This window comes from Apus apus, chromosome 1 (assembly GCF_020740795.1).
Source record: "Apus apus isolate bApuApu2 chromosome 1, bApuApu2.pri.cur, whole genome shotgun sequence".
Taxonomy (NCBI): Eukaryota; Metazoa; Chordata; class Aves; order Apodiformes; family Apodidae; genus Apus; species Apus apus.
Window position 1 is genome coordinate 11,527,218 of NC_067282.1, and position 23,690 is coordinate 11,550,907.

Here is a 23,690-nt window from a genome sequence, read left to right on the forward strand (position 1 = left end):
GTGGCCACCTGGTTGTGGCTGAGGGGTTGAGCACTGCGATGGCTTATTAAAGAAAACCAAACAGAGCTTTTCCCTCTCAATGCTCACCCAAGCATTACATGGTACTGCCCCAGAAATGCTGAGCCAAGAGAGCCCAGAGAGCAGAACTGCTAAGAACTTGGAGCTACTCCACCAAACTTGTTCATAGTAAGAAGAAACTAAAAAGGAAGATTATTAACTAAGTTTCTAACTAGCTAGTATGAGGAATTCGAGTTTGCTACAAAGTGTAGCTCCCCCCAGTTCACACTGCTTATCCTAGGCAGCTATTTTGTATCTTTGATTATCCTGATGTTTATATAAGTGTCCTGTGTTACAAAGCACTGTCCCTAGAAATACAGGTTGTTGTGGAAAGCAATTTGAACAATTAGAAATATTTATTGCAAACTAACTTGTCTCTTCTACCATTTACAAGGTGGCCAGTAAATGTAAACACACGTGAACAGAAAGCATTCATGAAACACAAACTGATTTAATTAAAATTTAGAAGGAGAATATATTGCAGGAATAAAACTCCAGATACATAGCCATTACTACTTCTGAAGCTGTTGATGATCTTGGAAAAGCATGTGGGAATTCATGACCAAGTATTCAGCTTTGAACTCTGAGGGAGAGGGAGGGAACAACCATGACCTTCCAAGTCCTTCAGCACCAGGGCACATAAAACTGTACTACTTGATATATTTTTCCATGAACTTCTTGTGGAATTCTGATCGCAGGGTATCATTCACAAATCTTTTGTCCTTTTTATTTTCATCTATCCCCTTGGCACAATTCTTGAAGACAACATCATCATCCCATCTGCAAACAAAAGTTTTTAACTTCAATAAGTTTGCATGAAAATTAGGTGCAATTTACAAACATATTTAAGTGAAGTTTGGCCCTCCTATTTAAGTGAACTAAGAACAACTACTCATTAGATTTTAGTCTAATCCTAGACTAAAAAAGAAAGATCTGTTTTGCTAATCCAAGCCATCTCCTACATGCTGCTGAGTTAGAAACAAGATGAGGATCAGGTGACTAAAGGTTAATCTATTTTTACAGAAAATAACTATTCAAACAGAGCAGAAAAAAACCCACTTTGATCTAATGGCCCTAATTTTAATAAACACAACAGTAGCTGGAATAGCTGCAAACAAGAACTGGACTCATAAAAAGGCTCATTTATTAATTCTAATTACACTAAAAAACCCAAATTAACAAAAAACATCAAATCAGCTAGATTTTAAAGGGGAGTATAATATCAAATTTCTTGATGAACTTTGGTCCTGTTACTTTTTGTATCATTACGAACAATGCCAGACAAAACAGAGGTCTCAGTCTCCCCTTCTCTCTTTTTTAGACAGGAAGTAGTAGGATGATTAGTTCAGAGAAATGCACAAAACAATCACTACATCCACCACTATCCCAGTTCTACATGACACCACTTGTGACAAGATCTGAGGAAGGAAATGAAAACCAACAGCAGTGATGATGTTTCCTGACCCTGAGTGTGGAGAGGGAGCAAGGGGATGGATATGACAGGACAGACTGCCCAGTACCTCCTCTTCACTTTGAAGTTTGCTTGGGGCTGTGCTGGGCCGGTCAGGTTCAGCAGGGGGTTACCACTCAGAATGTTCTCCATCCGAATTCTTTCTTCTTCAGCCTTCTGCTCTTGTTCCTGAGAGCCAGAAATAAGATACTTCACTTTTCTGGGCCATTATTCTCATCTAGAGATCAACATAACTAAGCTGCGAACATCCACACAGATGGATCTTTAATTCCTAGTTTAGGATTTCAGAGCATTTGACACATATATGGGTAGAATAAGGATAGAAGCAGAGATACTCTAAGGAGCTTAACACTGCTAATGAACTGTCAGTCTAGCAACACTCACATCTGCTTACTTACCTCTAATGTTCCACCAAATATTCAGTTAGATTTTAGCTTTACCATTTACATATTTATTATATTAAAATGTGTATAGAGATTAAAAGATTTTTTTATCCTCATGAGAAAAGAGAATACTCTGTATTCATTAGGTGAAAGAAACCTTAAGGATGTTGAAACTTCACTGTCTTCAGCAATCTGCTTGGGTTTTACAACCACAGCTTCCCTGGGGACCAATTTAAAAGAATATTGAAAAATCTAAGGTGAAACTGAGCACTGGATGTCATAAGACAATTTAAGAGTTCCAATATTAAGGAGCAGTAAAAGTTTCTTCTTGTACTGTCAAAAGCATGTTGCTTGAGCCTAGGAGAAGAACTGCACCGCAGGCAACACAAAGCAGATTACACTGCCCATGCTCCCAAGCTGTGCTAATATATTTAGTGACCTAAATGTTCACAGACTTCAAAATGAATACACAATATTCATCTTCCATCAACACAGTTTTTCACAACCTTTCAAATGTATTACAATGACTGCTCTTCAATGAAAGCACTAGAAGAAAAAAAAAAAAAATCCTTTACTTTACATTACTAACTAGGTCTCCTGCTCCCAATATGCTGAAGTATGATCTGAAGACATTCTACTTAAAAAAAAATGCACAGAAGTCTCAGTAGCACTGCAGGAGACTTAAAACATGGCTTTAAAAATGATAGAAACTAAAGACAAAGAGATCATAAGGCTGGGGGTTGTTTTTTTGTTGTTTTTTCCAAACTGCAGAAAATTCATGGCTGAGCACTGCAATGGGATCCCAAAGGAGGAAATGTTTTACTTCATTATAGTGTTTACAAGCCTTAGGCACCAACTTTAACCCTGATGCTGGCCTGAGTTCTCTAGCTTCAAACATTTAATCAATACTAAGTGATATATTACTAAAATTATCTCCAATTTACAATATTCTTCAACTGGACTGATTAGGTACTTTAAATATTCCTTTAAAACACCCCAAGTCTCTTAAGAACAATACTAACTTAGCATCCATATGAGTACCAGTGGATGCAGAATCACTGGTAAGGATTTTTACCTTTCAAAATCTCCCCAAGTTTCGCTCATGAAAAAACACCTACCATTACACTGCTTCTCAAAAATAAGATTTAGAACCAGCTGCAGTTAACTGTTAGTGGGATGGGAAGAGCTCCCCCAAAGGGCATATTGCTTAAAAGCATGGCACAGCTTCAGGACAAGCCCTGTAATGCCCTTAATAAAACATGTGCATAACTTGCCCTTGCTGCTGTATCCATGGAGCTTTAATACAAACTGCAGCAGTTGAAAGTCAGTAACAAAAATAAAGTTTTGCATTTTCAAACACAGCTCTAAATCCAACATTTGCCTTTCAACTTCAGTTGTTATTACCACCTCAATAAATAAGGAAACACAGAGAAAATATTTTATATGGAACAGCAATTTGCCCCCATATCAGAAATACAAAATCCAGTGATCCATTTCTTTCCCCTGTGGATTACAAACAAGGAATGTATGTAGCCTATTCTGCACAGTGTGCCAACCTCTGATTTTCCACCCTCTTTCCCTGCAAGATGGAGGAGCCAACCGCAGTGAAATGCAATTTGTTGCAGTCTGTCATGTGTTCCCACCAGAAGTCCAGCAACCCTCAGACTTCCTTACAGCACATGCATGCAAAGCACTAAATTGTATCAGGCAAAATCCAGGATACTGGTACAAACAAAAAAACCAAACCAGTATTGATTTTCAGGAACCTCTCAAGAGAAGGTCAGATTCTGCTTAAGACCCTTAGGCAAATTTACAGCATGATGCAAGCATGTGAAGCATTCTCTGTGTTGTTCAAAATGAGGTGGGCTCTGCATCATTACATTTATCTCCAACACTCCATTAAAAGTAAGACTTTGAAGAAACAAGAGGTCTGGGACAAATCTTGAAAGCAAGTAAGAATGCTACAAACCAAAAATTCATACCAAACTAAAGTCAAGAGAAGGCAGCACTAATAAGAACTTTGTAAGAATCTTTGTAGGCCGCTGTTGACAAATGCTTCTGGAGAGGGAACTTTCTTCAAGCCCTTTATATGCAAACAGACACAGCAATTTTCCATGTCAGAGCTGAACTCCAGGGGAACTCTTCTCATGGTGGCATGGCACAGTCTCACCCTTACATTTCTAAGACATTAACTTCAGCCATGATGCAGAGTTCCTGAACCTGTGCATCCCACAGCCCTCTGGGGCACAAACAACTATCTTATGCTGATTTTTCTACTATGCCTGATAATGCAGCCACACACTACTGACAAATGCAGAACCATAATGCACTCCAGGCTGTGTTTCTTCAGTGGTGGAAAGTCCACTGGAATCAGTCAGCATCTTTATTAGAGGGGAATCAGTTTCTCTCCCCTCTCTTCCCCCATTTTAAGATTTAACCCAAAAAAGCTGATTGTTCCAGCATTTTCTACCATGCATTAAGAGAAGTGAGAAACAGTCATAATATAATAATAAAGTCAATATTAAGAATCATTAAAATATGCAAACAGTAGTAACTATTCCAGTGTTTTTATTACACAGAGATGCACACTTTTCTGTAATAAGATAAAGTCATGTTAGACATCACCCTAACTTTTATCTGCTTTACATAATCCATGTAATACCCTTCAGCCTTAATTAGCCTGACAGACTTCCTGATAACAAAAAAAGCATTATCAGATTGAAGTGATAAAGTGTGGTGATGTGAAAAAAAAAACAGAAATAACACTTAAGAACAGCTACACTACAAGGAGTAGTATAAAATTAAGAGTAGAGTTTAGCTCCAGATTAAGACACCTATATCTAGACATGCTTGTAGGCACCTGAGCTCACAGCTCAGCAAAGATCTAGAGAATACAATAAGGAGTCAAGACAGCTCTTGTGCTCACCCTGAAGTGCACTCACAGGAGACCAACCACACTCCAGGCTCTACTGACTGCATCTCCACTCCACTACCATGGAAGCTGGATACATGGAACTTGTACATGGACCCCAACAACTTGGCATTTCAAGATTAACTCAATTCTGTCTAAAACTGCTAATTGCTAGCAAAAAACCACACTGACTCAAGTCAACTACAAATCCAGAGGACTGGAGGTAGCAAAAATTGCTCTATAATAAAAAAGGAAGTGGTGGGGCAATCTTGGGAGTTTCAAATTATTAAATATTATGTTTTCACCTATTAAATTATTAAAAACTATTATAAACACAATACTAACGGAAGCTGTCAAACTTATATAGTCACTTATATAGTGATAATAGTTACAAAAAACATCCATTAATCTTATTTTCAAAAGTTGATTCTCCATATTTACAGTAAGACATGTTGCAGAGCCCCTGGGCACTGTGTGACCCTTTGCTGCTTCTCAGCTCTGCTCATAAACAGAACTCTTGTCTTTTAGACCTGCAGAGGCAGCACACCTAGAAGTAGTAACAAACTGCCTAAGCTTATCTTTGTCATCAAAGATGAACAGCTTATAGATTCTGGAAGCAAACAGGGAACAGATTTGTTGAGTAACTGACCAGTTTCAGTCAGGAGGATGGAGCCAGGCTTCTCAGTGATGTCCAGTGATAGGACAAGGGGCAATGGGTGAAAACTGGAGCATAGGAGGCTCCATGTAAACATCAGAAAAAACTTTTTCACTGTGAGAGTGACAGAGCACTGGAACAGGCTGCCCAGAGAGGTTGTGGAGTCTCCTTCTCTGGAGACATTCAAAACCCATCTGGATGCAGTCCTGTGTGACCTGTCCTGGTGATCCTGCTTTGGCAGGGGGGTTCGACCAGATGACCTCCAGAGGTCCTTCCAACCCCTAAGATTCTGTGACTCTGTGACTTACAAAGAAGACCCAGGGCACATGGTAATTTAGGTATGTAATTCAGTCATTCAAAGCTGTTCTAGGTTGGGTGACACCTCAACATATTTTCTACACATTTTAGGAAGCAGACTAATTCTGAACTGTCTTCAAGATTTCTTTGTATTATTTCACTTCACTAAAACTTTCCAAAGAATGTATTCAAGATTTAAAAAATAAGGTAATTTACTAAGTTTTGTATCTTAGCGACATGATACACAGAAAATACCAGGTGTAATTCACAATAGTGTAAAGTTGAGACTTACACTTAAGCTAAGTTACACATTTTGGCCAGAACTGCAGAATCACTCCTCTCCAGGCAAAAGAGGTTTTCATTACATTTCAGAATTTTCCAAATAAATCTTCCACTGACCACTCTGAAAGCCGGGACACTGCAGACAATGCAGCATGGGTTGCATCAAAGCAAACAGACCAGACACAACCACCACTGCCGTCTGAGCTTCACACCTCTGAGGCACCATCAGGCACAGCTGCTCCCAAAATCAGCTTCTTTAGTTGCTCCAAAGCATGGAACAAAGACTTACTAACCTAAAACACTATGGATACAACAAACCCACAACAGAAGAAAAGCCCAAGGGGGGAAACAATTCATTTGTATTCCCTCCACCCTTTCTAAAATAATGCCTCTATGCACGCCTTTCTGTTCAGCAAGACCAGGTATGCAACCCTTTTCCTAAGCCATTTCAGAAACTATCCAAGCTACATTCCATCACTACAGCAGCAGTGTTGTGCTTTTCACTGTCAGTGTGTTGCACCAATGACCTGCAGAGATGAATCAGACATCAACCATGTTGTAACCACCATGTAAGAGACAGAGGCAACAGAACAGGAACAGAGTGTGGGGAATAAAGCTGGATGGGCAGAGGGAGTCCCAGATCCCGAGGAAGCAGATGGAGATGATGCTCTGTCAATTGGATCTCACAACCAGTCTCCACTGTACAACTGAACCCACTGTGTGGCATCACAGCTGGGGAAAAATATATTAACCCTAACTAAACAATTATTCTTTATCTTGCTGTAAGAATAACAGTCCCTTGGCATATTTGTTTCTGACCACAAAGGAAAGAAAAACATTATTGTTACCATGGTTATTTTATTTTTTTAGTATAGTTCCTACCCTTAGCACAGAGCAAGATTACTTTTACAGAAAGTGCTGAAATTCCTGAAATTACTCCATTGTATTAAAGTAAGTTATCCTGTTCAGTTTTTGAAGATGTTGAGTAGCTGAAAGAAAACCTGAAAGACCCACATTTCATTGAAGGCTAATAAAATAAAACCACAACTTTATTTAAATGCTAGTTTTTGAATGACAAATTGTGACAGCACTGCCTGGGGCAGCTGGGAATGAAACTTCATAATGCAGAGAGATCCACCCCAGTTATTTGATCCTATGCAAATGACCAAATGAATGCAACACATCGATTCAAAAAAACAACTGAAACTGCAAAAAAATAAGAGCACAGAGTAATCACAACTGCAGAGTCTACAGGCAGATTTGTTGTCATTTGCATACAAGGGAGGGGACATTATCACTAGATCTTGGCAATCTGCATTTGCCTCTTTATTTAAAGTCTTTCTTAAGCACTGATTTGGTATTTTAGTTAGACTCTTAAAATGTAAGTGAAAAGGTTAATCCAGACGCATTTTTTATTTTATTTAAAAGCCTGTGACATGGCTAAAACACAGGACAGAGCTAAGATCTATTTTGACCACTGGTAAAGTAATATAGTTATAAACACTTGGTTAAATCCAACTGTAAGAAAACAAACCAAAAACGTTAAGTTGGTTCTTGGATAAGCATGAAATGACTGGATGTTAAAATAGCTTTGCTGGAACTGCACACATACATTCAGCTGCTCACTGGTTTGAGGTTTGGTTTTAATTATTTCCATCTACCTTTTAAGGAAGTGCTTGCAGATTGAAAATCAAAAGCATCATAATGCTGAGTTTAGAATATGGAAACAAGTTTCCATTAAAACTACCTGTGGACAGTTCACACAGACAGCAGACCTAGCTGTACTGTTTTAGACATGCCCGGAATCATTCCACAGCAATGGCTTTCAAAACTAAAACTTCCCAGTAAGTTTAGTGCCTACTAGAAACAATTTCAGAGATTAAAATTGTGGAGGGTGTGGGAAAAGTCAGGAGGAATCCCATGCTCAATCAGTTTTTAGAAACATTAGTATTTATTTGATGTTTCTACAGAATTCAAGAGAATTTAAGCATTTTGAGACATTAACAAGCTTTGACAGGAATTGCTTATTTGGTTGACAAACTGTTTACTTCAGATCACATGGAAGTACCAGTCTGAAGGAAGCTGGAACCTATTAAGAGGTCAAAGTAAGATTTAGAGGATTTCTATGCAAATTGGCATTATGACATAAGGGAAGTTAACAGAGAGTGTGATGATCTGAAAAAAAAAAAAAGCAAACCAACCAGATTTTCATACTTTGTTTTTAACTGCTGTCTCAGAGGAGATGTATCTTAAAAGCAGGCCTCTTTTCATGGCAACTTAAATACTGGACACCAAAGCAATGAGTGAGAACAGTTAACAAAAATACAGGTCACTTTAAATAAAGTCCCAGAAATAACTGGACTAGCATTTTAATAAATCAAAATAAAGTATCAGGAAAAAAACCCTACCTATAACATGAAAGTTACATATATTTCTGTACTTTACCCACTTCATCTTGTTATGACCCTGGCATGTTCCAACAAGCCACAGAGATATAATTAATCTGTTAAACAACACAGAGATTTGAGAACAAGGTGCAGAAGAGTGAAGAGGCCTACACTCTGCAGTTCCCTTTGCCCTGCCACTGGCTTCCCCAGGCTGCCTACTATAGACAGCAGCTTTCAGCAGATAAACCATCTCTCTGAGTGGATTAGGACTAACAGCAACTGCACAATTAAGTCTTTACATGAGATGTTATCCTGAAGTCAGCCAGATGACTAATAAACTATTACTTACAAAATTAGGTTTAAATTATAGTTTGCAATACATAATAATACGAAAGCCTACGTATCTCAAAGGGAATTTATACCAAATGGCCATTAAATTGTTTGCCAGAAATGCCTTATTTCAAAGTCATGGAAAACAAAGCCTAATCTAAACAGACTGCACCCCTAAAATCAATATACGTAGGTGATCCTTCCTAAGGAGACCCTTGCTCCTAAAGACTCTTTCCAAGACTGTGCCCCATCTTGGTTTTCACTTTTTCCATCAACAAGAAATAAATAATACTAATTTTTAGGAAGAAACAAACATTCATTTAAGTGTGCATGTACTCAGTATGCATGTTGCACTGGATATTAAAATCTTGTTTCTGGGGGAAGAACAACATCCATGAAGGTAAAAGATAATAGCAGTTAAGAGAGCAAAACAAACAAGTGCTATACTAATTACTTCACATCTTTTAGCTCCCTCTAGTGACAACATTAGAATTTCACAGAGATTATAATCCTGCTCTCTACACATGAACAGAAAAACAATGTACTTGGTTGTCTGTGCTGCAATTTACTACTATTTCATTGCTGTGTCACGTGCTTCAGATGTTTAGATAAAGATGAGAGAGACTTTCAAAGACAGGAATGTAAGAGACCACTCATGGATCACATGGAAAATCAAGTTTAAACAGTTCAGTATAGCACAATTTCTGCAGAGAAGCAGCATGGTACAGCTTTTAGCTTTCCCAAGTACTTAACTCCAGAACTGCAGAGCTTACTGGTTTTTCAGGCCTTGTTGGTTCTAAAGGTAATTTTTTTATTGCTAGCCAAGAGTGGTCAAGCCCTACATTGCTGCCTAGAGTATTTAAAACCTTATTCTCTCATGGCTGTTGCTAGTGCCTGCCTGATAGTGTGTCCTGTTCACTGCCAGTTGGCTCTACTGGAGAGCACTTGTGGAACACATCAAACTGTAAGTGCTAAGCTACTATCAGTTTATGAGCAGTGCAGAGGCACCAAAACATTAAGTTGTCACAGCAGCAAAGAATCCAACCAGCATTTAAATTACTTAGTATGTTCTAAAAACAACTCAGATTGCAAAGGTGATAAGGCTGGGTTTTGGGTGGTGCTTTTACTCTGATGTAGAATCTATATATAGCAGCATACAAAACTACTCAAACTGAAGCTTGCAACATTCTTCAAAAGCCCTAAAAAGATTTAAGCCCTACTCTAAAAACAAAACAAAACAAACCACAACCAATCAGAAATAGCCTACTAAAAGTATAAGAGGGAATGCTGCATATCTCCACCACTTCTGTTGCACCATCAGAGGCAGAACATTTCAGTAGTGCAGATGAAATACCTGGACTCTAAACTCCACTGCAATACAATGTTAGAGCCAACAGAGCTCATCCTAGGTCCTGTCAGTTTGACAACACAGGCTATTCCCAGAAACAGTCCCTAGAAGTCCATTCATCAACTAGGGATTTTGCTAATATATCCCAACAATCTCTCTTAAATCAAGGAATTTGATGTTGCTCACAGGAAAACAATCTCTAACTACAGGGACTCCCCTCCTCTTTTAATGGCAGAACATGGTGTTTCTGTCTGGAGAGAGATATTAGAGGGAGGTATGAAGACTACATGTAAATTGACTTTCCAAGTTCTGAAAAGACTGTCATATTATTAATTCATTTGTGCAAAGACATTTTTCAAATCAATGTCCATGTGTCTGATCACATGAAAATAGTTCTGGTCTTATAGTTAAAACTGGTGCTCCTTCTCAAGGCAACACAGCACCAATGCTGTGAAGAGCAACTACTGTAAAACATTTGCAGCCATAAGCAAGATCACCAAAAAGCACACATACTTTTATTTCATAAATAAAAAAATAATCCTATTTCTTGTTACATAATTCTAGTTAACAAATGAAGTTACACTGAACAGTATGTAGCTTGTTAATGGAACTACATAGTTTGATATGACAGCAGTCCTCAGAGAAGGACTTCCATATGAAAAGCAAGAACTTGACTCACTGCCTCTACAAAGCATTGGGAAAGTGGACAAAATTTTTTAGTGAGTAAAATGCTTAGTATGCCTACTAAAGAAAAAAATTCTCGACAACAGTTATTAGATAGAAGAACAAATCTGTCACACCTGGGAAGAGTTTTGAAGGGCACTTTGTGTACCAGTTCTTACTCGTCCCTAAGCACTTAAAGCAGACCAGTTTTAATAAACACCAGTTTGCAAAAAAAAGATGCTTTTCAATGGGAGAGATTTTACCTTTCGAGCTTGTTCCTCAGCTCGCTCTTTCTTTATTTTTTCTAGCTCAGCCAGAAGAGCTGCAGTGTCATCATCATCACTGTCTTCCAAGTCCTCATCTTCATCATCCTCCTAAAAAGCAATAAATGGAAACAAGAAGCAGCTCGTTCATTTCATTTAACAAAAACAGCTCTTCATTCTGAAGCTTGTTGCAGAGACATGTTTCTCATACAGAACAAAACAAAAAAGGGAAAAAAGCCCCCAGGCCTGCCCGGCCAAGGCTGCAATTTGTTGCTGATTGACTTCTGAATTACTTGGGTGCTTGCAGCAACAGCAAATACAATAAAAATTGTTTATTTGCTCTTGTACAGTAAAGTCAAGACAAAAATCCATCTGTGATTTTTGGATGACTGAAATTAATTTCTGTAAGTCAAATGCTCTGTAGCCAGCAGATTCTAGAGAATGGCTGTCTTCAGCCACTTTATAATCATTGTAATGTCAGTCATTATAATAGCATGACCAAATACACCATCCAAAATTGTTGGGACCAAATATAACAGGATTTAAAAACACTCAGCTTATTGTCAAGCCTTAGACCTAACCCTTAGGCATGAGAATGAGGAGAGGAGCCAAAAGCAAGAATCCTGTGTGATGTACTCTGGGTGACCTTGCTCTGGCAGGGGAGTTGGACTAGATGATCTTCGAGGTCTCTTCCAACCCCTGAGATTCTATGATTCTATGATCCAGTGCTCATGCTGACTTTGTATCCTAACAGTTTTACCTTAGGGAAGTCTAACTAACCCATCAGTTGACCATTCCCCCTACTTTAAGTGGTATTTTCAGTTCCCTAGTCTTTGCTTTCCAAGAACACCACTACAGCATGGACCAGAATCCTCTGAACCACTCTGTACTTCCACCGCAGTACAGTAACTGTAAAAGGAAGACATGCTGGAACCTGTATTAAATCTTTAGCAAACCTAAAATGACAGTACATATTCTACTAACAGAAAATCCGGAAGGCTGGACAATGAAAAGTAAGATGACAGAAAAAGATACATACATCAGTAAGTGGATCATCTGCGTCAAGGTTTGCTGCAGGAATCTGGTCTAGCCGAGGCTTCTTAGACACAGAAGATGATGTTGTGTGTTCTATGGCACAAGATTAAAAAAAAAAAAAGCCACCAAGTGACTAAGTCACTTAATTTAACAACACCTAATGACAGAAAGCAAAAATTCTTCAAAAGATTGCATTAGAGTACGAGATACAAGGTTCTGCTTACTTTTTTCTCACTTCTTAATTTTAATGCCCATGCTGATTCCTCCCCTGCAGATATGCCCAAGGGAAGCTGTAACATCCCCAAATTTACAATTTGGCCTCCAGAAGTTCTTATGAAGCCATTATTTCAAGAGCAAAGAACAGCAGAGGAAAAGGCTAAGGAGAAATATCCTTATTTGATACATCACACTGGAGGGTTCCCATCGGAGACCACCCCAAAGCTGTTGGCCAGTTTGGTTCAAATCACATCTGCCTTCATCTGTGAGCCTGAAAGCCCCATAATACCTTCACTCCTGAAGTACCATAATTTTGTCAGGTTTAGCATTACAAGTGACTATTCAGGCTGTGTGGCCAGCAGATTGAGGGAGGTGATGCACCCCTTCTACTCCACCCTGGTGAGACCCCACCCAGAGTACTGTGTCCAGCTCTGGAGTCCTCAGTGTAGGAAAGACATGGACCCATTGGGGCAGGTCCAGAGAAGGGCCACACAAATGACCAGGGGGATGAAACACTTCTCTGATGAGGACAGGCTGAGAGAGTTGGAGTTGTTCAGCCTGAAGAAGAGAAGGCTCCAGGAGACCTTATTGTGGCCTTTCAGTACTTAAAGGGGGCTTAAAATAAGATGGGGACAAACTTTTTAGCAGGCCCTCTTGAGACAGGACAAGGGTGATGGCTTTAAACTAAAAGAGGGTAGATTTAGACTAGATATAAGGAAGAAATTTTCTACAGTGACAGTGGTTAAACACTGGAACAGGTTGCCCAGGGAAGTGGCACATGCCCCATCCCTGGAAACATTCAAGGTCAGGCTGGACGGGGCTCTGAGGAACCTGATCTAATTGAAGATGTTCCTGCTCATTGCAGGGTTTTGGACTAGACGACCTTTAAAGGTCACTCGCAACCCAAATCATTCTATGATATCTCAAAACACACACCTTTGATGCATTTCAGTTATCACTTCACTATATCTGAACAGAACTGCAAACCTTAAAAACTGATTTATTGTTACACTGGTGCTGCAACACTAGAAGATGAGTCACTCCCTTTCTCCTTCCTGTCTCACTTGTTCAAGTACAAAAAAAGCCTTTTATTAGCAGTACATACTTGCTGCCAATTTATTACAATCACACTATAACAGCTGTTCTGTATGACAGCCTACACTCTTCCACTGGCTGGCCTAGATTTTGTGCTAGCACGAAGCCAGCCTGAAAGCCAGTGGACATCCCCTTGCAGGTCAACAGCCCTGAACCATCAGACCAGTACCCTGAATTCTACTCTCATGACATGCTGTCTGCAAACTTCCTACAACACCAAATTCTGTTCAAGAGCAACACTACACAACAGCATTAAGACATTTTGTTCCTCAGTTCTTACCTCTGGTTGGTCTGTCTCTATTCTTTTCTCTTGCAGCCACCCTCTCTCTCTCCTCCAGCTCCCTTCTGAAGTCACGGTTGCGCACCTCTTCGGGAGCATCCTGAGTGGCCTGCCTAAACAACACGAGGGAGGAAAATGAAATGAAGCTGGCAGCTTGCAGCTCAGAGCAATGTGCTGAAGGAGGTCAATAGATCCTGGAGTGAACAGCTAAGTTTACAGAATAAGAACAGGGTACCATGTAGACATAGGTTTCTTTATTCCCTGCTCATCCCCCCTTCTCTGCAGGCATGACACACAGACACACAATGCCACACACACGTGCTCCTTCCAGTGGCCCTCGAGTTGACTTGAAAGACCCTGCTGAAATTCCTGCACAACCAGAATGACCACATCTACCCTTGTCTAAGCTGTGTCTACATCTTCTGCTCTTCAGCAGTCCAAGCCCAGTGTCTCAGCAGACATCCACCAGCATCATGGTCAACTTTCCTCATCCTTTTATCATCTGAGCTTGCTGCTGCAAACAGTCTCTAAGGCTTAATAAGACCAAGACTAGAACACACTTTTCATAAACCTCTCCCCTTCCAACCAACATATGAGATAAACTCGCATGAGATTAAAAAAAGAGTTGGGAAAACAGGCAAAACACTAGTGAAACATGGGAATACATGGGTTTGCCCCTTTTATATAACACACATTGGCCAGAAGCAATACCCTTTATATTTGAGTCACACTAAGTTCCATCCAGTGAGCACTATTTTCTGTGAAAATCTTGAGAAGGACTAATGAATAAAAACAACCAGCAATTCCTTTCACCTTTCTGTGAACCCAGTGCTGGAAATAAGAACCCCTGGAGGAAACCCAGACTTGAGCCATTATAAATACACTGTCTGCACAGCCTGTCTTTAAGATGAAGTCTTTAACTTGCTTTTGTAATTAAAAACCTGAACCCTGATATAGTTGCAAAATCTCCCCCAAACCCTGTGCCATTCAAGCAAACATGAGTGGGAATGAAACACTGAACTTTTATTGCCATGATGCAGTCCTGGCAATTTAACAAAGACAACATTGTATTAGGTATTTGGGAGAAAGGAGACACCTGATGCCCCTTTCCATCTCTCAGGAACACAAAAAAATTGGTTAAAACATACATTGTATATTTCTGTACATATTTGTCCCCACAGGCTTCCTTCAAAGCAACAGACTGGTGTTCCACACACTACTTCTGTTTACAGAAACAAACCACCAGCCATTTTTCCCATAACAACAAAATGCACTTGACAGCACTTTTTGTGCTGTTGACTTTGCTAGTCCTCTAAACACTAACTCCCTTATCCAAATGTATTCTTCAAAACCCAAAGGGTGGGAGGGAAGAGGTGAAAGGGGAAGCTTCTGCACAAAACAGTGGAAATACAAAACCTTAACAGTAACTTCACTGACCAGAGTAAGGTTAATTAGATGAAAAAAAAAGATTTTCTAGCCTAACACATTTTATTTAAATTCTAGGTATCTGTATCACACTGACTCGCCATTTCCTTTAATCTTTCAAAAGGATAACAAAGATTTACTGTGCATTTCAAACAGAGGAAAATATTCATAAGATCTCATTACCTTCCACACTGCTTAAAGCAATTTCCTCCCCCAGGATCTGCATGAACCACCTGCAGTGTTTAACATCAGCTCTTCAAACACATACTGAGTGCTTTTTCCCACGATTTCCCTGCTTCCTCTTCATGCCCCTTCCCCAGCAGACCTTTGTCAAATAGATGACACTATTTTCCTCCTTTCAGGACATGCCCAACTTTGCTCCCCTTGTCCCATCTTGTTCTGCAAACAACAGCACCCTCAGCAGCTCCTGTCATTCCCAATTATTTTCTTTCTACTCCACTGCCTGAAATGCTTTATCTCCCAAGCTCACCTTATTCCCATGATTCACTTCTGTACATGGTAGTAAATACCACTAAAATTAAACCTCTCCAATTACTTGCAATGCATTCCATCTCCTAGGCGTTCTTTTGAGACCTACACGTTCAGCCCACTCATCCAGCACCACTGCACAATCTCTGGTGTCTGCTCAGTGCCCAGCACATCCACATCCACTAAGTAAAACTTCAGAATACTGTGCATAACAAAAAAATCATTCCCAGGCTGTTTTGCTGTAAGACAAAAAACCCAATACCAACCTGTATTTTATTTTAGTGTGAGAAGGAAGGTCTCTGCTGGAATATTGCTTTGATAGCTGACTTAAGTCTCCTTCACCTTTTCCTCTTCCTCCTCTGGCAGGTTCAAACGTTGGCCTCGCTGCTGTGGTCATTTTAACTACTACAGAATGAAAGGTCAAAAACAGCTGTCAGTACAACTTACAATGAAAGACATTCACCAGAAGCTACTTTGTTCCTGGAACTGTGCAAGCAACAAGTCCCACTACAGAACACCTGCTATCACTCAGCTCATGATCCTCAAAATTTATTAAGCTTTTTATTGACAGAGTCTATTCAGATTTTCCAAAAAAAGTCTTTTCCAACATATCTGAAAGATGATACATAGACTCTAACAGGAATATGAAGCAGTGTTTAGAAGGTAAGTACAACTGCCCAGGAATGAGTCTCCTACTCTTAAGGCAAGTGGTTCAGACTTGTAAGTAAACTCTTTCCTCTCCTGAAGGGTGACATTTAAAATGACTGCCTACTGGGAATGACCCCTTGAGGATTCCCCGAACTATATCTAGGTATCATGAACAGAAATGCTGGCTGACACAGACTCTACAGCATGCTCAGGATGGTGTTGATAATTAGATACTGATGAAGATTATGCAGCTGGAATGCTCCAGCCCTCACCATGGCCCTGTTCAGCTCTCTAGTACCAGCACAGAACTGTCACTGATAGTGCAGCACAGTCCTTTGGGCCCAGCCTGTGCATAGCTCCACCAGAACCTTCTGAGGGGCCAAGGTTACTGTCTCCCTGGTAGCACAAGCACGACAGCTTCACCTGTATGTAAACAAGGGGCAATTAAAAAAGCTCAGGTAAATGCAGAAGTTTTCATTAGCTCTCATTTAGAAACTGCAGGAGCTCATGTACCACCAGCACATCTAAAAAATTAACTAGCTGATGCTCAAAAATGGCTGCTATCAATTCCCACATGGGTGAAGGAGCAAAACCGGCTCCAACCAGCCTCAGCCACACAGACACCCTGTCAGCAGGCACTTGCATTCCGTGCTGCTGGACAGGAGCTGGATGCCCTGCAATCCTAAACCACTGTGCCAAGGGTTTAAGACGGTTAACCAATGCCAAAACCCCCTGCATGGTCAACCAGTGGCATCTTAAAAGCTACTGCCTGCAACTATGCCCCCTCTGCTTCACCAAGGCACAGGCATCTATCAACCACAGACCACAGATGCAAGAAGGAATAATATGCAGAGATACATAATGGCACCAGTCCTTCCCATCAGAGGGTTGGATGTTGGAGAATGACAAGAGAACATGTAAAAGAATATTAAAAAAAGAAACATTATATTGCTTCATATGCTTTTGTGATACACAAATAAAATGCATTTTAGTATTTATGCTCTGCTTGCATTATTTGTTATTTTTTCACTTGTAATGAGATCACAAAATACATTGCTTCAGTGTTAAAACTGTAAAAAAAATGTGTTGCTCAAAGGAACATGACACCAGGCAGAAGACAGTTCCTGTGTCCTGTACACTGGACTGCTACTCAGAGAACCAAATCAACATGCAGGAAACACCTTCAAAAAGAAGCCAGGCAGTAACTTGGCTGGTTGGCCAAGGATTGCTGATGCTTTTCAGTGATGCTGTGCAAGTCAGCTGGAGCTCAGCAGGACATCTGAGCTCTGCCTTGGCACAGACTTCACCAGACTCATGATCCAAGAAAGCCACTTGCTCTCAGAACTTGTACGTGCTCATGATCTGTAACAGGGGGAACCCATGAATTCAGATGGAGAAACAGCTCCAACGTGGCGACCCTAGAAACTGTCCCTACCTCCTCCTGAAGTCAGTCTGCAGTCGGACTGGCCTTAACAGGACCTAAACTCACTCCCAAACCACTCGCGGCCCGTCAGACGGACCTCTGGTGTCTCAGACATGCAGCCCTGCAGAAGCCAGGAAGGGGTGACTGACTGACGGGCACTGACGGGGCTCGGCCCGGACCTCCCCGGTCGCACCGACCGCCCTCCCGGGGAGCCCGGCCCGGCCACCGGCCCGCCGGCCCCGCAGCCCCAACCCGCCTCAGAAACAGCCCGCCCAAACTGCCCCGCGGGACCCCGGCCCCACAGAGGGGCCCCCCGGCAGCCCTGCTCCCCCGCAGGGACCCCAGCTCCCGGGTACTCACGCCTGGGCCTCCTTCCTCCCTCCCTCCCCGCGCAGCCCGGCCCTACGCCGCCATCGCTCCGCCGAGCGCCCACAAGGCCCCGCGCCTGGAGGACTTACCATAGAGAGGGCTCCGCGGCGGTCACGGGGGGTGCGGGCCTGTCCGCCATGATGGCTACCGAGGCGGAAGTGGGGGGGGGCGGCCTTCCTGCCGGGGGGGCGGCCTTCCTGCCTCGGGGGCGGCCTCGCCTCGCCTCGCCTCGCCTCCCCTCCTCCTCCTCCTCCTCCTCCTCCTCCTCCTCCTCCTCCTCCTCCTCCTCCACTCCTCGCCAGTGTGGCGAGGGGGGGGACAGGTAGGAGGAGGGAGCGCGAAATACTGCATCCGTAACTGCGGCCTGCTGGTGCGAGCCCCTCTCTGACCCGCCGGTGCGTGAAGTCACTGATGGACGTACAGGCCGCACATCTCAGGGGAGCCTGCCCAGAGGCTGCTCGCTTGATGTGGGAGGGTTGGAAAAGGGCGATGTGTTCTTTATGTGAAGCAGCACCTGGTGGGTTCAGGCTGCTTGCTCTAGGTGTCAGCGTGAGGAGGGATGAGGCTGTGGAGGAGGGAAGGGATTCATAGAATCATAGAATCACAGGGGTTGGAAGGCACCTCAAAAGATCATCTAGTCCAACCCCCCCACCAGAGCAGGGTCACCTAGAGCACATCACACAGGAATGTGTCCAGGTGGGGTTTGAGTGTCTCCAGAGAAGGAGACTCCACAACCTCTCTGGGCAGCCTGTTCCAGTGCTCTGTCACTCTCACAGTAAAAAAATATTTTCTGATATTCACCTTAAACCTCCTATGCTCCAATTTGTATTAAGGAGATGGGGTTAGGATCCTCATAGGGGTGATAAGAAAGGATAGAAACAATGGCAGAGGAGGAAAAGGGACTATTTCTCATTTTTGCTCAGAGGTCTGTATTAGCCACATTAGCCTAAGCAAGCTCCCTTCCCTGCCCCGCCTTACAAAGAACTCCTTTGCATGGTGTGTATTTATTGCTGTCTCTGTAAAGAAGCTAAAGAATAAATGAGCACCACTCGGGGATAAAATTCCCCCTTTTAAAATGCACGTGCTTTCTTGCGTTTGCTGTGGCTCTTTGCTGTCAAACTTCTGCGAATCCACATGTGTGTTATGTTGAAGGAAAGGGCTCCGATGTATCTGCAAATTGTCACAGCAACATTTTCCGGAGCACGCAATTTAGAAGAGAGTCCACAAGAGGTCCCCAAAGAGATTGCTATCCAGAGAGCTCCAGAAACAACGCAAATTGCACCCTTCGGTCAGCAAGCCACCAGAGAAAGCACTTGGAATTGAGCCCTTGGTATACAAAGAAACCAGTTATTTTAAAGAACCTGTCATAAATGTTAAGCTTCACTCAGAAGTCAGGTAAATAGTAACAAAAATGAGTGTCATTTCCTAAGAGCTGCCCCTGTCATTCACTGTTGCATTTTCTTACCCTTAAGCCTCAAACCCTGTGAAATGGTTTATGATTGATTTCACTGCAGGCAGTTCAGACTCAAGATCAAACCTCGCAGAGGAGACAGGTCAGGAATTCAGCATTTCCGGGCTGCAGATCACAGCTAGAAATCAGTGCCTCATCCTGGAAGGGTGGGTGTTACTCACAGACTGCAAATCTGTGGGCTTTACATCAGAAGGAACTGTCGTGCGACTGTCCTGGTGCAGCAGAGGGTTGTGCTTTGCTCAGTAACCTGTCCTGAGGGCAGTGCCTGCTGATCAATTGTGAGACCCATCTGGCAGAAGTCTTGATTAAAGACCTCAAGAACTGAAGAGACTTCCCCTGCTGTTGGGTTAGAGTAAATGGCAAGCATTCCCAGGCTGGAGGTTTACCTGAAGATGAGAGCTAAAACTACTAGCATGTCTCCTGCTCTGAGCAGATACAATGGTTCTTCAAACAGTAAAGGAAAGGCTTGGTGTCTGTGGCCAAAATTGTTCTCCACAGCCCCAAGGTGCTTCCATTCCACGAAGCTGTGAAGTGCAAAGAGCTACAGGAGGATTTTTATGGTTTGGTTTCCTTAGAAGACTTGGGCACTAAAGAAGGATATTAGTGGAGTGGAGGTACCTGAATCCAGATTCCTGAAAATCCCTATTCCATCTTGCTGTGGATGCACCTAGCCTTCTCAGGTCCACAACTTTTGGGTTTAAAGATCTCTAAATATACAGAGTTTTTCTCAATCTTGAACTTGTTTGGGCTTAATTTAGGTATAAGAAGTTACCAGCATGCTCTCACTGGGGCGTAATAGATATATCTCCAGCTCACGTGCTCGGAGTGCTTCATCTAGTAGTTCTTCTCAGAGCATGTCCAGCACTCGTGGATGTCACTGTCAGCCTCCCAGGCCCTCGGGGGCACATCCTGTAGCCCTTTCCCAAGCAGGGCTGACCCCCTGGGCATGGAGACACGTCAGGCAGGCAGCTCTGGGCTGCTTTGGTGCCTAGGAACCTTCTCCCCGTGTTTTTGAAACTGGCTAGCTGAGTGTAAGGGAAGGAACTGAGGATTCATCAAGAAAGACAGCCATGTATGGAGCAGGGAGCACCAGTCAAGTTCAGTGGTGCAAGTGGGAATTCCTGGATTCCAGGATTATGCATTAAAATGTCATCAGATAATATAAATAAGGAGGCAGTGACAGAACCCCAGGTGCTGCCCCTTCCCACGGCTGCTCCAATCACAAAACAGCTCAAGGCTGAAGCTCTTTTCCTGTGGCACACTGAGCCCTGGGTCTCTCCATACAGTAGTTGGCACCAAGGATGCACCCTCATCTGTTTGTCTGCTCAGCAGTTTGGCTGAGGCAGCCCTCAGAAAGGTAGTTTGTCTTGGGTGGAACACATGAAAAGCAGAACTCACCACTTCCCTTGAGAGTTTCCTCCAGTGATTAATTACCATCACAGTTTAAAACTGCACCTTATTTTTTATTTCATTTAGCTTTATTCCCAACCAGGGATGCCTGTTGTGACTTCCTCTGGTAATTTTCAAAGCTTGTTTTCTCAGCTTGGTAAACTAGTCTTGCCACTGCCTTTGGATAAGGTAAGTAGACTGGGCTCTTCCAGTCTCTGAGAATTGTTTCCTTCCTCCCACTACTTACTTGACGGCTTTTTCTTGCTCTCTATCCAACTTATCAACATCAGAAATACAGGAACTGTTCCAGCATCTGCTCCACTAATGTGAACTGGAGACATAAAATCACTTTCCTCCTCCAGCTTTCTACACAGTTCTTTATCTATCTGAGGATCACACTGGCCTTTTCATCCACACCACTACACGAGGTGCTTGAGTCCAGGTGCATTTCCATGGTGACTCCTCAGGATCATTGCTTTCTGGATTAGAAAATTCCATGTAGGCTCTGAGCTGAGACAAATAAACGTGTTTGGCTGTGTTGAAGGCATCTGTCTTGAAAATAAATCCCTTGCTAGTGTCACTGCCATGGCCCCTTAGTTACTGTCCCAAATTCTTTATGGTAGCTGTACATATTCTCAGTGCAATTTTATATCTGCTTGTGGATCACACCAGGAGACCAACATTCTTGGGATATCTCAGTGCTCTAGGATGCAGGTGTCTCCTAAGTGCTGGTCTTCCTCTGAGATTACTGCAAGACTGCAAAAGACATTGTGTCCTGAAAGAGAACAGAAACATTTATAGAAACCTTGTGCCTGTTTGGAGCCTTGTTACTGTTTTCATAATCTACTTCTTGGCCTGTGGCGTTATGAAGGAAGCTTGTGCTCCTAATGGACTTAGAACACTCCCCCTTAGCCCTGCCAGTGCAGGGATTTTCCCCTGTTCCCTGTGTCAGTTTTCTGTTCTTCAAAGCTTCTCATGTACACTCTTTGCTATCTGGTTCCCCTTTCTTCCATCAGTAACAATACTCTGAATTGTTGCTTTGCACTGATTGTTTACCAGTCCAGATGGGAATTTAGTCAAGGCTTCTTTCCTGAAATCTTGGGTCTGTAGAGTCTGAGGTATCTTCCTACTCTTAAAGTACAGCAGGACAGAGATTCAGTGTCACAATGGAAGTCTCCCAGCTTGGATTTTCCCCTTGCCTCCCTTCCTGTAGGAGCCTGTCGTTTGCCATCCAGGACACAGCTTGAACGGGCCGGGCTGCAGCGAATCCTGCTTCTGCACGTTTCCTCCCTCGGGACTCCCTGTGCTTTGAAGGATTTGCCCCCCCGCTGGTTTACAGACAGGGAAGGGCTCAGGGGATTGTCTAGAGCGGCGGCTCGGTGCAGGAATGCTCAGCATCCGAACGGCAGCCTTAAAAGAAGTTGGTGGGAAGTTGCTGTTTCCTTGATTGGGAAAAGAAGAAAGGCCGGGCAGGGCTGTGACTCAGACGGTGAGTCAGCGGGGGCTGCTTTCCGATGAGGCCATCCTGGGCTGCTTAGCTCTCCATGCTCACACCCTCCCCGCTGCCGTGGGGCAGTAAAACTCTTGTGCTGCTGCTTTTCCGCGCTCCCAAAGTCGCCCTGGCCCGTAACCCCTTCCCTGCCGCCTGCCTCTGCACCGCCTCCTCAGCTTTCCTCCTCCGTGCTCCATCCCACCCCCGGGCTGCTGTCTGCTTTCATGCCTTCGGTGCGGTGGGGGAACCTTTGTAACCTATTTACAACGGAGAGAAAACGCCGGGAGTCAGCAGGAATTCCCCACAAGCAAAGGCCCAGGGTGAGGACCTGACCTGGGTCCTGCCCGGGGCAGTGATGACCTCCCTCAGCCACCACGTGAAACGGGCTGGACCAGAGCTGCAGGTCTGACCAGCTGGCTTTGGATGTGTGGTCTGTTCATTGTGTCTCCCTCTGCTTCCCCACGCAGCTCTCTGCTGACATCCCAGTGCTCTTCACACGTGAGGTGTGATGTCAACCTACAGGCACCCAGGGACCCGGGGAAGGGGGGGTGCAGGAGGAACAAGCGATGCCCGAAGACACACACAGCTCACACTTCCTGGCCTCACAGCCTTGGATGCACACTCAGCTCCACAGAGACTCTCTTGTTCCTACCAAATCGATGTATTTATTTTTTTGAGCTTGGACAAAGCAAATCATTTTAGCCATGCAGTATTTACATCCAGGCCAGCAGCCAGGACATACCTCTGCCTATGGTTGCATCCACTGTGAAGCAAAAATGTCCCACTGTTTTATTTATTAGCCAAACATTTCTACTAATAGCTAAGCTATTTTTATCCTTCTCTTCTTGCTGGCCCAGGATGACTCAGTGTGGCTGGGAGGAGTCTCTGTAGCTCCGTGCCCAGGCTCGGAAAACCCAGCGTTACATGGAAGGAAGGGCTGGCCATCCACACACCACAGCAATTCTGGCCGTAGACCTGCTCATGTCCCTCTGTCTTCTCCATGAAGATGTGGAGGAAGGAAACCAGTGAAGTAATCCACAAGTGAGCTTACTGGGCAGGATGGAGCAAAGATGCATTTTTCTCTGTAAGAGCCACCTGCAGCTGTGACTTTTAGCAATAGCATCAGGAGCTGATACCTGTACTGTTCTACCAGTTTCTTCTCTGCTTTAGCTTTATAAATATTTCTGGTGTGAGTCAGTCCTCAGTTTAAGTACTGCTTTCCCTTAACCGAGATTCACAAAATGTTAGGGGTTGGAATGCACCTCTGGAGATAATCTAATCCAACCCTTCTGCCAGAGAAAGTTCACCTAG

At 43.0% G+C, this 23,690-nt stretch overlaps 1 protein-coding gene across 1 annotated transcript; it reads right to left on the reverse strand.

Moving 5' to 3' along the window:
- Window positions 1-488: 488 nt before the first annotated feature.
- CWC15 (CWC15 spliceosome associated protein homolog) lies at window positions 489-18,090 on the reverse strand. The gene is made up of 7 exons (XM_051628280.1): window positions 18,019-18,090; window positions 15,854-15,992; window positions 13,674-13,786; window positions 12,087-12,175; window positions 11,048-11,158; window positions 1,578-1,696; window positions 489-837 (listed from the first exon to the last, which is right to left on the reverse strand). The coding sequence occupies exons 2-7, from the start codon at window positions 15,982-15,984 to the stop codon at window positions 708-710; spliced, it is 693 nt and encodes a 230-aa protein (XP_051484240.1). The 5' UTR covers window positions 15,985-15,992; window positions 18,019-18,090; the 3' UTR covers window positions 489-707.
- Between the last annotated feature and the right edge of the window lie 5,600 nt (window positions 18,091-23,690).

Excerpts from the sequence above, each read along its gene's own strand:
- CWC15 (XM_051628280.1), bottom strand. The coding sequence starts at position 15,984 with ATGACCACAGCAGCGAGGCCAACGTTTGAACCTGCCAGAGGAGGAAGA. Across the intron at positions 13,787-15,853 it reads CACACTAAAATAAAATACAG|GCAGGCCACTCAGGATGCTC; the intron begins GTTGGTATTGGG and ends CGTGTTGTTTAG. Across the intron at positions 838-1,577 it reads AACTTCAAAGTGAAGAGGAG|ATGGGATGATGATGTTGTCT; the intron begins GTACTGGGCAGT and ends TTTTGTTTGCAG.